This window comes from Scyliorhinus canicula, unplaced genomic scaffold (assembly GCF_902713615.1).
Source record: "Scyliorhinus canicula unplaced genomic scaffold, sScyCan1.1, whole genome shotgun sequence".
Classification (NCBI taxonomy): domain Eukaryota; kingdom Metazoa; phylum Chordata; class Chondrichthyes; order Carcharhiniformes; family Scyliorhinidae; genus Scyliorhinus; species Scyliorhinus canicula.
In genome coordinates, this window is record NW_024055734.1 from 707,163 (window position 1) to 722,732 (window position 15,570).

Here is a 15,570-nt window from a genome sequence, read left to right on the forward strand (position 1 = left end):
TGTCTACAGAGAGAGTCAATGGATTCACAGAATCCCAACAGCGCAGAAGGACACCATTCAGCCCGTCGATTCCTCACTGCCGCTCTGAAAGGGCCCCCTACCCAGGCACACTGCCCTACCCTGTCCCCATAACCCCCACCTAACTTGTACATCTTTGGACACTAAGGGACAATTTAACACGGCCAATCCACCTAACCTGCAAATCTTTGGACACAAGGGACAATTTAACACGGCCAATCCACCTAACCTGTACATCTTTGGACACTAAGGGACAATTTAACACGTCCAATCCCCCTAACCTGTACATCTTTGGACACTAAGGGACAATTTAACACGGCCAATCCCCCTAACCTGTACATCTTTGGACACTAAGGGACAATTTAACACGGCCAATCCCCCTAACCTGTACATCTTTGGACACTAAGGGACAATTTAACACGGCCAATCCCCCTAACCTGTACATCTTTGGACACTAAGGGACAATTTAACACGGCCAATCCACCTAACCTGTACATCTTTGGACACTAAGGGACAATTTAACACGGCCAATCCACCTAACCTGTACATCTTTGGACACTAAGGGACAATTTAACACGGCCAATCCACCTAACCTGTACATCTTTGGACACTAAGGGGCAATTTAACACGGCCAATCCACCTAACCTGTACATCTTTGGACAATAAGGGACAATTTAACACGGCCAATCCACCTAACCTGTACATCTTTGGACAATAAGGGACAATTTAACACGGCCAATCCACCTAACCTAGAACATAGAACATAGAACATAGAACGATACAGCGCAGTACAGGCCCTTCGGCCCTCGATGTTGCACCGACATGGAAAAAATCTAAAGGCCATCTAACCTACACTATGCCCTTATCATCCATATGCTTATCCAATAAATTTTTTAATGCCCTCAATGTTGGCGTGTTCACTACTGTTGCAGGTAGGGCATTCCACGGCCTCACCACTCTTTGCGTAAAAAACCCACCTCTGACCTCTGGCCTATATCTATTACCCCTCAATTTAAGGCTATGTCCCCTCGTGCTAGCCACCTCCATCCGCGGGAGAAGGCTCTCGCTGTCCACCCTATCTAACCCTCTGATCATTTTGTATGCCTCTATTAAGTCACCTCTTAACCTTCTTCTCTCTAACGAAAACAACCTCAAGTCCATCAGCCTTTCCTCATAAGATTTTCCCTCCATACCAGGCAACATCCTGGTAAATCTCCTCTGCACCCGTTCCAAAGCTTCCACGTCCTTCCTATAATGAGGCGACCAGAACTGTACGCAATACTCCAAATGCAGCCGTACTAGAGTTTTGTACAACTGCAACATGACCTCATGGCTCCGGAACTCAATCCCTCTACCAATAAAGGCCAACACACCATAGGCCTTCTTCACAACCCTATCAACCTGGGTGGCAACTTTCAGGGATCTATGTACATGGACACCGAGATCCCTCTGCTCATCCACACTACCAAGAATTTTACCATTAGCCAAATATTCCGCATTTCTGTTATTCTTTCCAAAGTGAATCACCTCACACTTATCCACATTAAACTCCATTTGCCACCTCTCAGCCCAGCTCTGCAGCTTATCTATGTCCCTCTGTAACCTGCAACATCCTTCCGCACTGTCTACAACTCCACCGACTTTAGTGTCGTCTGCAAATTTACTCACCCATCCTTCTGCGCCCTCCTCTCGGTCATTTATAAAAATGACAAACAGCAACGGCCCCAGAACAGATCCTTGTGGTACGCCACTCGTAACTGAACTCCATTCTGAACATTTCCCATCAACTACCACTCTCTGTCTTCTTTCAACTAGCCAATTTCTGATCCACATCTCTAAATCACCCTCAATCCCCAGCCTCCGTATTTTCTGCAATAGCCGACCGTGGGGAACATTATCAAACGCTTTACTGAAATCCATATACACCACATCAACTGCTCTACCCTCGTCTACCTGTTCAGTCACCTTCTCAAAGAACTCGATAAGGTTTGTGAGGCATGACCTACCCTTCACAAAACCATGCTGACTGTCCCTAATCATATTATTCCTATCTAGATGATTATAAATCGTATCTTTTATAATCCTCTCCAAGACTTTACCCACCACAGACGTTAGGCTCAGCGGCCTATAGTTACCGGGGTTATCTCTACTCCCCTTCTTGAACAAAGGGACCACATTTGCTATCCTCCAGTCCTCTGGCACTATTCCTGTAGCCAATGATGACCTAAAAATCAAAGCCAAAGGCTCAGCAATCTCTTGCCTGGCTTCCCAGAGAATCCTAGGATAAATCCCATCCGGCCCCGGGGACTTATCTATTTTCACCTTGTCCAGAATTGCCAACACTTCTTCCCTACGCACCTCAATGCCATCTATTCTAATATCCTGGGTCTCAGCATTCTCCTCCACAATATTATCTTTTTCTTGAGTGAATACTGACGAAAAGTATTCATTTAGTATCTCGCTTATCTCCTCAGCCTCCACACACAACTTCCCACCACTGTCCTTGACTGGCCCTACTCTTATCCTAGTCATTCTTTTATTCCTGACATACCTATAGAAAGCTTTTGGGTTTTCCTTGATCCTACCTGCCAAAGACTTCTCATGTCCCCTCCTTGCTCGTCTCAGCTCTCTCTTTAGATCCTTCCTCGCTTCCTTGTAACTATCAAGCGCCCCAACTGAAACTTCACGCCTCATCTTCACATAGGCCTCCTTCTTCCTCTTAACAAGAGATTCCACTTCTTTGGTAAACCACGGTTCCCTCGCTCGACCCCTTCCTCCCTGCCTGACTGGTACGTACTTATCAAGAACATGCAACAGATGTTCCTTGAACAAGCTCCACATATCCAGTGTGCCCAACCCTGCAGCCTACTCCTCCAACCAACACATCCTAAGTCATGTCTAATGGCATCATAATTGCCCTTTCCCCAGCTATAACTCTTGCCGTGCGGGGTATACTTATCCCTTTCCATCACTAACGTAAAGGTCACCGAATTGTGGTCACTGTTTCCAAAGTGCTCACCTACCTCCAGATCTAACACCTGGCCTGGTTCATTACCCAAAACCAAATCCAATGTGGCCTCGCCTCTTGTTGGCCTGTCAACATATTGTGTCAGGAAACCCTCCTGCACACATTGTACAAAGAACAACCCATCTAATGTACTCGAACTATATCTTTTCCAGTCAATATTTGGAAAGTTAAAGTCTCCCATAACAACTACCCTGTTACTTTCGCTCTTTTCCAGAATCATCTTCGCCATCCTTTCCTCTACATCCCTAGAACTATTAGGTGGCCTATAGAAAACTCCCAACAGGGTGACCTCTCCTTTCCTGTTTCTAACCTCAGCCCATACTACCTCAGAAGAGTCCCCATCCAGCATCCTTTCCGCCACCGTAATACTGTCCTTGACTAGCAGCACCACACCTCCCCCTCTTTTGCCCCCTTCTCTGAGCTTACTAAAACACCTAAACCCCAGAACCTGCAACAACCATTCCTGTCCCTGCTCTATCCATGTCTCTGAAATGGCCACAACATCGAAGTCCCAGGTACCAACCCATGCTGCCAGTTCCCCTACCTTATTTCGTATACTCCTGGCATTGAAGTACACACACTTCAAACCACCTACCTGAACACTGGCACCCTCCTGCGAAGTCAAATCTGTGCTCCTGACCTGTCTACTCTCAATCTCCCGTACCCCAAAACTACAATCCAGGTTCCCATGCCCCTGCTGAATTAGTTTAAACCCCCCCAAAGAGCACTAACAAATCTCCCCCCCCAGGATATAAGGGACAATTTAACACAGCCAATCCACCTAACCTGTACATCTTTGGACACTAAGGGACAATTTAACACGGCCAATCCACCTAACCTGTACATCTTTGGACACAAAGGGACAGTTTAACATGGCCAATCCACCTAACCTGTACATCTTTGGACACTAAGGGACAATTTAACACGGCCAATCCACCTACCCTGCACATCTTTGGACACAGGGACAATTTAACACAGCCAATCCCCCTAACCTGCATATCTTTGGACACTAAGGGACAATTTAACACGGCCAATCCCCCTAACCTGTACATCTTTGGACACTAAGGGACAATTTAACACAGCCAATCCACCTAACCTGTACATCTTTGGACACTAAGGGACAATTTAACACGGCCAATCCACCTAACCTTACCATCTTTGGACACTAAGGGACAATTTAACACAGCCAATCCCCCTAACCTGTACATCTTTGGACACTAAGGGACAATTTAACACGGCCAATCCACCTAACCTGTATATCTTTGGACACTAAGGGACAATTTAACACGGCCAATCCCCCTAACCTGTACATCTTTGGACACTAAGGGACAATTTAACACGGCCAATCCTCCTAACCTGTACATCTTTGGACACTAAGGGACAATTTAACACGGCCAATCCACCTAACCTGTACATCTTTGGACACTAAGGGACAATTTAACACGGCCAATCCTCCTAACCTGTACATCTTTGGACACTAAGGGACAATTTAACACGGCCTATCCTCCTAACCTGTACATCTTTGGACACTAAGGGACAATTTAACACGGCCAATCCACCTAACCTGTACATCTTTGGACACTAAGGGACAATTTAACACGGCCAATCCTCCTAACCTGTACAGCTTTGGACACTAAGGGACAATTTAACACGGCCAATCCTCCTAACCTGTACAGCTTTGGACACTAAGGGACAATTTAACACGGCCAATCCCCCTAACCTGTACATCTTTGGACACTAAGGGACAATTTAACACGGCCAATCCTCCTAACCTGTACATCTTTGGACACTAAGGGACAATTTAACACGGCCAATCCTCCTAACCTGTACATCTTTGGACACTAAGGGACAATTTAACACGGCCTATCCTCCTAACCTGTACATCTTTGGACACTAAGGGACAATTTGACACGGCCAATCCACCTAACCTGTACATCTTTGGACACTAAGGGACAATTTAACACGGCCAATCCTCCTAACCTGTACAGCTTTGGACACTAAGGGACAATTTAACACGGCCAATCCTCCTAACCTGTACATCTTTGGACACTAAGGGACAATTTAACACGGCCAATCCCCCTAACCTGTACATCTTTGGACACTAAGGGACAATTTAACACGGCCAATCCTCCTAACCTGTACATCTTTGGACACTAAGGGGCAATTTGACACGGCCAATCCACCTAACCTGTACATCTTTGGACACTAAGGAACAATTTAACACAGCCAATCCACATAACCTGTACATCTTTGGATACAAGGGGACAAATTAGCACGGCCAATCCACCTAACCTGTACATCTTTGGACACTAAGGGACAATTTAACACGGCCAATCCACCTAACCTGTACATCATTGAACACTGAGGGACAATTTAACACGGCCAATCCACCTAACCTGTACATCTTTGGACACTAAGGGACAATTTAACACGGCCAATCCTCCTAACCTGTACATCTTTGGACACTAAGGGACAATTTAACACGGCCAATCCACCTAACCTTACCATCTTTGGACACAAAGGGGCAATTTAACACGGCCAATCCACCTAACCTGTACATCTTTGGACACTAAGGGACAATTTAACATGGCCAATCCACCTAACCTGTACATCTTTGGACACTAAGTGACAATTTAACACGGCCAATCCACCTAACCTGTACATCTTTGGACACTAAGGGACAATTTAACACGGCCAATCCACCTAACCTGCAAATCTTTGGAGACTAAGGGACAATTTAACATTGCCAATCCACCTAACCTGTCCATCTTTGGACACTAAGGGACAATTTAACATGGCCAATCCTCCTGACCTGTCCATCTTTGGACACTAAGGGACAATTTGACACGGCCAATCCCCCTAACCTGTACATCTTTGGACACTAAGGGACAATTTAACACGGCCAATCCTCCTAACCTGTAATCTTTGGACACTAAGGGACAATTTAACACGGCCAATCCACCTAACCTGTACATCTTTGGATACAAGGGGAAAAATTAGCACGGCCAATCCACCTAACCTGTACATCATTGAACACTGAGGGACAATTTAACATGGCCAATCCACCTAACCTGTACATCTTTGGACACTAAGGGACAATTTAACACGGCCAATCCACCTAACCTGTACATCTTTGGACACTAAGGGACAATTTAACACGGCTAATCCACCTAACCTGTACATCTTTGGACACTAAGGGACAATTTAACACGGTCAATCCCCATAACCTGTACATCTTTGGACACTAAGGGACAATTTAGCACGGCCAATCCACCTAACCTGTACATCTTTGGACACAGGGACAATTTAACACGGCCAATCCACCTAACCTGCACATCTTTGGGCACTAAGGGACAATTTAACACGGCCAATCCAGCTAACCTGTACATCTTTGGGCACTAAGGGACAATTTAACACGGCCAATCCCCCTAACCTGTACATCTTTGGGCACTAAGGGACAATTTAACACGGCCAATCCCCCTAACCTGTACATCTTTGGACAGTAAGGGACAATTTAACACGGCCAATCCATCTAACCTGTACATCTTTGGGCACTAAGGGTCAATTTATCTTGGCCAATCCACCTAACCTGTACATCTTTGGACTGTGGGAGGAAACCGGAGCACCCGGAGGAAGCCCACGCACACACGGGGAGGACGTGCAGGCTCCACACTGACAGTGACCCGATGTCGGAATTGAATCCGGAGCTGTAAGTCTGGAGTGCTAACCACTGTGCCACCGTGCCCCCTCCATTTCCCGCTTTCTAAAATTAAGCATAGACAGAAATGCATCAAATTTGAGAGTCATCAATGTCAGGTCATCACGACTCCATTGAGTCGGGGTAATTTGTGCCTCTTGACCCAGAGAGCATGCGCCCGCTGAGGTGCATTATGGGAAAACTCAATAAATGCGCGAGAGCAAGGGTGGCACGGCGGCGTAGTGGTTAGCACTGCTGCCTCACGGAGCCAAGGTCCCAGGTTCGTTCCCGGCTCTGGGTCACTGTCCGTGTGGAGTTTGCACAGTCTCCCCGTGTTTGCGTGGGTTTTGCCCCCACAACCCAAAGATGTGCAGGTTAGGTAGATTGGCCACGCTAAATTGCCCCTTAATTGGAAAAAAATGAATTGGGTACTCTAAATTTTAAATAAATAAATTAATAAATAAATAAATGAATGGACAGGGTGACAGGAACCAGATTTGTTTGATTCACTCCCAGGATGTGGGCGTCGCTGACTAGGCCCCAGGCCTCATTGCCCATCTCTAGTTGCCTTACATGAGCTGCTGCTTCCCCTGTGGTGCAGGCATTAAAGTAACAAATATCAGCCATGCCCTCACTGGATGCTGGAGGGGGCTGAATGGCCTACTGCTCGAGTTTAAGAGCAGTGGGGTTATGCTGCAACCATACATGACCCTGGTGAGACCCCATTTGGAGTATTGTATGCAGCTCTGGTCACCTCATTATAGGAAGGATATGGAAGCATTGGAAAGGGTGCAAAGGAGATTTACCAGGATGCTGCCTGGTTTGCAGGATAGGTCTTATGAGGAAAGGTTGAGGGAGCGAGGGCTTTTCTCTTTGGAGCGGAGGAGGATGAGAGGCGACTTAATAAAGGTTTATAAGATGATGAGGGGGATAGTTAGAGTGGACGTTCAGAGGCTATTTCCCCGGGTGGATGTAGCTGTTATAAGGGGGCATAACTATAATGTTCAGGGTGGGAGATATAGGAGGGATGTCCGAGGTAGGTTCTTTACTCAGAGAGTGGTTAGGGTGTGGAACGGACTGCCTGCTGTGACAGTGGAGTCGGACACTTTAGGAACTTTCAAGCGGTTATTGGATAGGCACATGGAGCACACCAGAATGGCAGGGAGTGGGATAGCTTGATCTTGGTTTCGGACAATGCTCGGCATAACATCGAGGGCCGAAGGGCCTGTGCTGTACTGTTCTATGTTCTATGTCCTGTCCCTGTTTCCTAGCTCGCTACGTTATTCCGTCTGGTCCGAATCGCATCGAGCACGAAGAGGAATACTCACCACTGTTCCCACACCGTAAGTGGCGGCAGGTCCCAGCGCGTGGTGGTAAGGGTCAGCTGTGGTGTACACTCTGCCGTACCTAAAAGATGCAAACAACCAAATTAGCACAGATCCCTTCAACGCTGAATAGACATCACACTGCCGGGCTTTGTACCTGGGTTAAAATCCAACTCAACATTCACGGACGTAAACCTAAACCTGGAAGTAACATTGGCACCAAACAAGTGCCAGGCTATGGCCATCTCATGGAGTCATCGAGTTATAGAATTTACGGTGCAGCAGGAGGCCATTCGGCCCATCAAGTTGGCACCGGCCCTTACAAAGAGCACCCGACTGAAGCCCATGTTTCTACCCTATCCCCGTAACCCCCACCTAACCTTTTTGGATACTAAGGGGCAATTTAACACGGCCAATCCCCCTAACCTGTACATCTTTGGACACTAAGGGACAATTTAACACGGCCAATCCCCCCTAACCTGTACATCTTTGGACACTAAGGGGCAATTTAACACGGCCAATCCCCCTAACCTAGAACATAGAACATAGAACGATACAGCGCAGTACAGGCCCTTCGGCCCTCGATGTTGCACCGACATGGAAAAAAAAAAAACTAAAGGCCATCTAACCTACACTATGCCCTTATCATCCATATGCTTATCCAATAAATTTTTAAATGCCCTCAATGTTGGCGAGTTCACTACTGTTGCAGGTAGGGCATTCTAACCTGCACATCTTTGGACACTAAGAGACAATTTAACACGGCCAATCCACCTAACCTGTACATCTTTGGACACTAAGAGACAATTTAACACGGCCAATCCACCTAACCTGTACATCTTTGGACACTAAGGGGCAATTTAGCATGGCCAATCCACCTAACCCGCACATCTTTGGACTGTGGGAGGAAACCGGAGCACCCGGAGGAAACCCACGCACACACGGGGAGGACGGGCAGACTCCGCACAGACAGTGACCCAGCCGGGAATCGAACCCGGGACTTTGGAGCTGTGAAGCAACTGTGCTAACCAGTATGCTACCGTGCTGCCCAAATGAGAGTAGCTCTAAACATCGCCCCTTGACTTCCAAAGGCATCATCATCACTGAATCCCCCTCCCTATTGGGTGGCACCGTGGTTAGCACTGCTGCCTCACAGCTCCAGGGTCCCTGGTTCGATTCCCGGCTGGGTCACAGACTGTGCGGAGTCTGCATGTCCTCCCCGTGTGTGCGTGGGTTTCCTCCAGGTGCTCCGGTTTCCTCCCACAGTCCAAAGTTGTGCAGATGAGGTGGATTGGCCGTGCTAAATTGTCCCTTAGTCTCCAAAAAGGTTAGGAGGGGTTATTGGGTTACGGGGATAGCGGGGAAGTGAGGGCTGAAGTGGGTCGGTGCAGACACGATGGGCCGAACGGCCTTCTTCTGCACTGTATGTTCTCTGTTCAGTCAGGACTGCGATGGAATACTCTCCGGTTGCCTGGATGAGTGCGGCTCCCAACAACACTCAAGAAGCTCGACACCACCCAGGACAAAGCAGCCCCGCTCGATTGCTCCCCCCTTCCACAAACATTCACTCCCTCCACCACCGACGTAGCAGCCGTGTGGACCATCTACAAGATGCACGGCACCAACTCACCTTCGGCAGCACCTTCCAAACCCACAACCATCCAGAAGGACAAGAGCAGCAGATACCTGGGAACCCCACCACCTGGAGGTTCCCCTCCCAGTCACTCACCATCCTGACTGGGAAATATATCGCCTTTCTTTTGCTACCAGAAGGATGTGGAGGCTTTGGAGAGGGTACAGAAGAGATTTACCAGGATGTTGCCTGGTATGGAGGGCATTAGCCATGAGGAGAGGTTGAATAAACTCGGTTTGTTCTCACTGGAACGACGGAGGTTGAGGGGCGACCTGATCGAGGTCTACAAAATTATGAGGGGCATAGACAGAGTGGATAGTCAGAGACTTTTCCCCAGAGTAGAGGGGTCAATTACTAGGGGGCATAGGTTTAAGGTGCGAGGGGCAAGGTATAGAGGAGATGTACGAGGCAAGGTTTTTACACAGAGGGTAGTGGGTGCCTGGAACTCGCTGCCGGAGGAGGTGGTGGAAGCAGGGACGATAGTGACATTTAAGGGACATCTTGACAAATACATGAATAGGATGGGAATAGAGGGATACGGACCCCGGAAGTGTCGAAGATTTTAGTTGCGAAGGGAATGTCGGCAGGGGCTTGGAAGGCCGAAGGGCCTGTTCCTGTGCTGTACTTTTCTCTGTTATTCGTTTGAATTTACCGGACATCGCTGGTGAGACCAACATTTGTTGCCCAATCCTTGATTGGCTTGACCGAATTGGGTCGCTGGCCATGTCAGAGGGCATTTGAGAATGAACCGCATCGCTGTGGGTCTGGGGTCATGTGTCGGCCAGGCCAGGCAAGGGCTGCAGATTTCCTTCCCTCAAGGAGATCAGTGAAGCAAATGGGATTTGACAATGGACTGGCCACCTTTGAACTTTTTACTCCAGATCCCTCTTGATCTCCAATCCCACCATCTGTCACGGTGAGCGTCTAAGAGGGTTGGCATTGGGAGGAACTTACCCGTCACTGTAGGTGGTGGTAGCAGCTGCGGGTTGGGCCACTCGGTATGTGGCATAACCACCCTGAAAGAGGAGCAACAGATAAGCCGTGTTGAGTTCCGTGGTTCCACCCATGATGGAGACACACACACAGAACATACATGTATTCAACATAACAATGAATTATTGTGATTTATACACAAACAAAGTTATTCAAAATCCTTGCTACTCTCAGTGCGACTGTCCTACTGTACATCCTACTGCCAACTCGCGAGTGCCGTGATGCATGTCTGGCGCCACCCGCTGGTCGGAGGTCATATCTACGAGTACCTACACCGATAAACAGCTCGATACACTTATACAATCTCTAAATTTATGTGGGCACATCACCAGAAGCAGCAAATCGAGAGGCAGGGCAAGAGGGAGAGTGGAACGGACAGAGAGGAAGAAGACAGAGACATTGGAGGTAGAGACAGAGAGTCAACGGTACAAAGAACGAGGAGATGAAGATTTACGGTTTTGGTGAGAGTTACAGGGACGGAGGTGAGGAGGAACCTCTTGGAGGAGAGCGAGCAGTAGCGAGCCTGGACCACGAGAAGGGTGGAAGGGGAGATGGGGAGGAGTTTGCAAAGGACGTTCGACGGGAATGCTGCAGTTATACGGGGCCTTGGTGAGGCCACACCTTGAGTATTGTGCGCAGTTTTGGTCTCCTAGTTTGAGGAAGGACTTCTGTGTTCCTCAGGGTGTCCAGCGAAGGTTCAGTAGACTAAATCCTGGGATTACAGGACTGACAGATGAAGAAAGACTGGATCGACTGGGCTTGTACTCACTGGAATTCAGAAGAGAGGGAATGTGGTAGAAACATATAAAATCCTGCCGGGTCTGGACAGGCGAGATGCGGGAAGAATGTTCCCGATGTTGGTGACGTCCAGAACTAGGGGGTCACAGCCTAAGAATAAGGGGTCAGCCATTCAGGACGGAGATGAGGAAGAACTGCTTCTCTCAGAGAGTTGTCAACTTGTGGAATTCTCTGCCACAGAAAGCTGTTGGGGCCAGGCCTTTGGACCAAACCCACGACCTATACCATCCAGAAGGACAAGAGCAGCAGATACCTGGGAACCCCACCACCTGGAGGCTCCCCTCCCAGTCACTCACCACCCCGACTGGGAAATATATCGGCCGCTCCTTCACTGTCGCTGGGGCAACATACTGGAACTTACTCCCTCTCTCTCTCTCTCTCTCTATATCGCACATTCCCTCTCTCTCTCCCTCAGTATATCACACTCCCTCTGTCCTTGCATATCTCTCTTTCATAAGAACATAAGAACTAGGAGCAGGAGTAGGCCATCTGGCCCCTCGAGCCTGCTCCGCCATTCAATGAGATCATGGCTGATCTTTTGTGGACTCAGCTCCACTTTCCGGCCCGAACACCATAACCCTTAATCCCTTTATTCTTCAAAAAACTATCTATCTTTATCTTAAAAACATGTAATGAAGGAGCCTCAACTGCTTCACTGGGCAAGGAATTCCATAGATTCACAACCCTTTGGGTGAAGAAGTTCCTCCTAAACTCAGTCCTAAATCTACTTCCCCTTATTTTGAGGCTATGTCCCCTAGTTCTGCTGTCACCCGCCAGTGGAAACAACCTGCCCGCATCTATCCTATCTATTCCCTTCATAATTTTAAATGTTTCTATAAGATCCCCCCTCATCCTTCTAAATTCCAACGAGTACAGCCCAGTCTACTCAACCTCTCCTCATAATCCAACCCCTTCAGCTCTGGGATTAACCTAGTGAATCTCCTCTGCACACCCTCCAGTGCCAGTACGTCCTTTCTCAAGTAAGGAGACCAAAACTGAACACAATACTCCAGGTGTGGCCTCACTAACACCTTATACAATTGCAACATAACCTCCCTAGTCTTAAACTCCATCCCTCTAGCAATGAAGGACAAAATTCCATTTGCCTTCTTCATCAGCTGTTGCACCTGTAAACCAGCTTTCTGTGACTCATGCACTAGCACACCCAGGTCTCTCTGCACAGCGGCATGCTTTAATATTTTATCGTTTAAATAATAATCCCGTTTGCTGTTATTCCTACCAAAATGGATAACATCACATTTGTCAACATTGTATTCCATATGAACATAGAACATAGAACATAGAACAGTACAGCACAGAACAGGCCCTTCGGCCCTCGATGTTGTGCCGAGCAATGATCACCCTACTCAAACCCACGTATCCACCCTATACCCGTAACCCAACAACCCCCCTCTTAACCTTACTTTTTAGGAAACTACGGGCAATTTAGCATGGCCAATCCACCTAACCCGCACATCTTTGGACTGTGGGAGGAAACCGGAGCACCCGGAAGAAACCCACGCACACACGGGGAGGACGTGCAGACTCCACACAGACAGTGACCCAGCCGGGAATCGAACCTGGGACCCTGGAGCTGTGAAGCATTTATGCTAACCACCATGCTACCATGCTGCCCCTATGAATGGTGGAGCGGGCTAGTAAGGGCTGAATGGCCTCATCCATCCATTTTCTATGTTTCCATCAAATAAACTTGATGGAAATAAACTCGCAGGGGTGAGAATGGGTCTGATTGGCTGCTTTCCGGAGATCCCACGGGGATGTCGAGAGTCCCAATGGCCGACGTTCATGATTGGCAGAGCCCAGGATTGAAGGACAACTACTGCTCTCTATTTGATGGGGAAGGTTCTGAAGGTGCCTCACACGGAGTCACGTGGAGAGAGGCAGATGGAGCAGCATGAGCAGTCACAGGAGTGAACACAAATCTTCAACAGAACAGAGAGAGAGACTGAGAGGCTGGGACACGCGGTGAGGTGGGGAGAGGGCGAGGGAGGGATTTGAACGAGGATGGGAATTGTAGGGGCTGGAGGGGGTTAGAGAGATCGGGAGAGAGAGGGAGGGAGGGATTTAAACAGGAGGATGAGAATTGTAGGGGCTGGAGGGGGTTACAGAGGTGGGGAGGGAGGGGGCGAGGGAGGGATTTAAACAGGAGGATGCGAATTGTAGGGGCTGGAGGAGGTTACAGAGATAGGGAGGGAGGGAGAGGGAGGGATTTAAACAGGAGGATGAGAATTGTAGGGGCTGGAGGAGGTTACAGAGATAGGGAGGGAGGGGGGGCGAGGGAGGGATTTAAACAGGAGGATGGGAATTGTAGGGGCTGGAGGAGGTTACAGAGATAGGGAGGGAGGGAGGGAGGGATTTAAACAGGAGGATGGGAATTGTAGGGGCTGGAGGAGGTTACAGAGATAGGGAGGGAGGGAGAGGGAGGGATTTAAACAGGAGGATGAGAATTGTAGGGGCTGGAGGGGGTTACGGAGATAGGGAGGGAGGGAGGGAGGGATTTAAACAGGAGGATGGGAATTGAAGGGGCTGGAGGAGGTTACAGAGAAAGGGAGGGAGGGATTTGAACAGGAGGATGAGAATTGTAGGGGTTGGAGGAGGTTACAGAGAAAGGGAGGGAGGGATTTGAACAGGAGGATGAGAATTGTAGGGGTTGGAGGAGGTTACAGAGAAAGGGAGGGAGGGATTTGAACAGGAGGATGAGAATTGTAGGGGCTGGAGGAGGTTACAGAGATAGGGAGGGAGGGAGAGGGAGGGATTTGAACAGGAGGATGAGAATTGTACGGGCTGGAGGAGGTTACAGAGAAAGGGAGGGAGGGATTTGAACAGGAGGATGAGAATTGTAGTGGTTGGAGGAGGTTACAGAGAAAGGGAGGGAGGGATTTGAACAGGAGGATGAGAATTGTAGGGGCTGGAGGAGGTTACAGAGATAGGGAGGGAGGGAGAGGGAGGGATTTGAACAGGAGATGAGAATTGTACGGGCTGGAGGAGGTTACAGAGATAGGGAGGGAGGGAGTGAGAGGGAGGGATTTAAACAGGAGGATGGGAAATGTAGGGGCTGGAGGAGGTTACAGAGATAGGGAGGGAGAGGGCAAGGGAGGGATTTAAACAGGAGGATGAGAATTGTAGGGGCTGGAGGAGGTTACAGAGATAGGGAGGGAGGGATTTGAACAGGAGGATGGGATTGTAGGGGCTGGAGGAGGTTACAGAGATAGGGAGGGCGGGGGCGAGGGAGGGGTTTGAACAGGAGGATGAGAATTGTAGGGGCTGGAGGAGGTTACAGAGATAGGGAGGGAGGGAGGGATTTGAACAGGAGGATGAGAATTGTAGGGGCTGGAGGAGGTTACAGAGATAGGGAGGGAGGGGGCGAGGGAGGGGTTTGAACAGGAGGATGAGAATTGTAGAGGCTGGAGGAGGTTACAGAGATAGGGAGGGAGGGAGAGGGAAGGATTTGAACAGGAGGATGGGAATTGTAGGGGCTGGAGGAGGTTACAGAGATGGAGGGAGGGAGAGAAGGGATTTGAACAGGAGGATGGGAATTGTAGGGGCTGGAGGAGGTTACAGAGATAGGGAGGGGGCGAGGGAGGGATTTGAACAGGAGGATGAGAATTGTAGGGGCTGGAGGATGTTACAGAGATAGGGAGGGAGGGATTTGAACAGGAGGATGGGAATTGTAGGGGCTGGAGGAGGTTACAGAGATAGGGAGGGAGGGTCAAGGGATTTGAACAGGAGGATGAAAATTGTAGGGGCTGGAGGAGGTTACAGAGATAGGGAGGGGGCGAGGGAGGGATTTAAACAGGAGGATGGGAATTGTAGGGGCTGGAGGAGGTTACAGAGATAGGGAGGGAGGGAGGGATTTGAACAGGAGGATGAGAATTGTAGGGGCTGGAGGAGGTTACGGAGGTTACAGAGATAGTGAGGCAGGGAGTGAGAGGGAGGGATTTAAACAGGAGGATGAGAATTGTAGGGGCTGGAGGAGGTTACAGAGATAGGGAGGGAGGGGGCGAGGGAGGGGTTTGAACAGGAGGATGAGAATTGTAGAGGCTGGAGGAGGTTACAG

General features: G+C 48.9%; 1 protein-coding gene across 2 annotated transcripts in view; it reads right to left on the minus strand.

Moving 5' to 3' along the window:
- Positions 1-15,570, minus strand: part of rbfox1l (RNA binding fox-1 homolog 1, like) — a 51,213-nt gene that overhangs the window by 8,423 nt on the left and 27,220 nt on the right. For both annotated transcript variants that reach the window (XM_038788383.1, XM_038788382.1), the window contains 2 exons: positions 10,656-10,717; positions 8,072-8,150 (listed from right to left, as the gene is read on the minus strand). In XM_038788383.1, the coding sequence (XP_038644311.1) occupies positions 8,072-8,150; positions 10,656-10,717 (141 nt within the window). The remainder of the gene's footprint in view (positions 1-8,071; positions 8,151-10,655; positions 10,718-15,570) is intronic.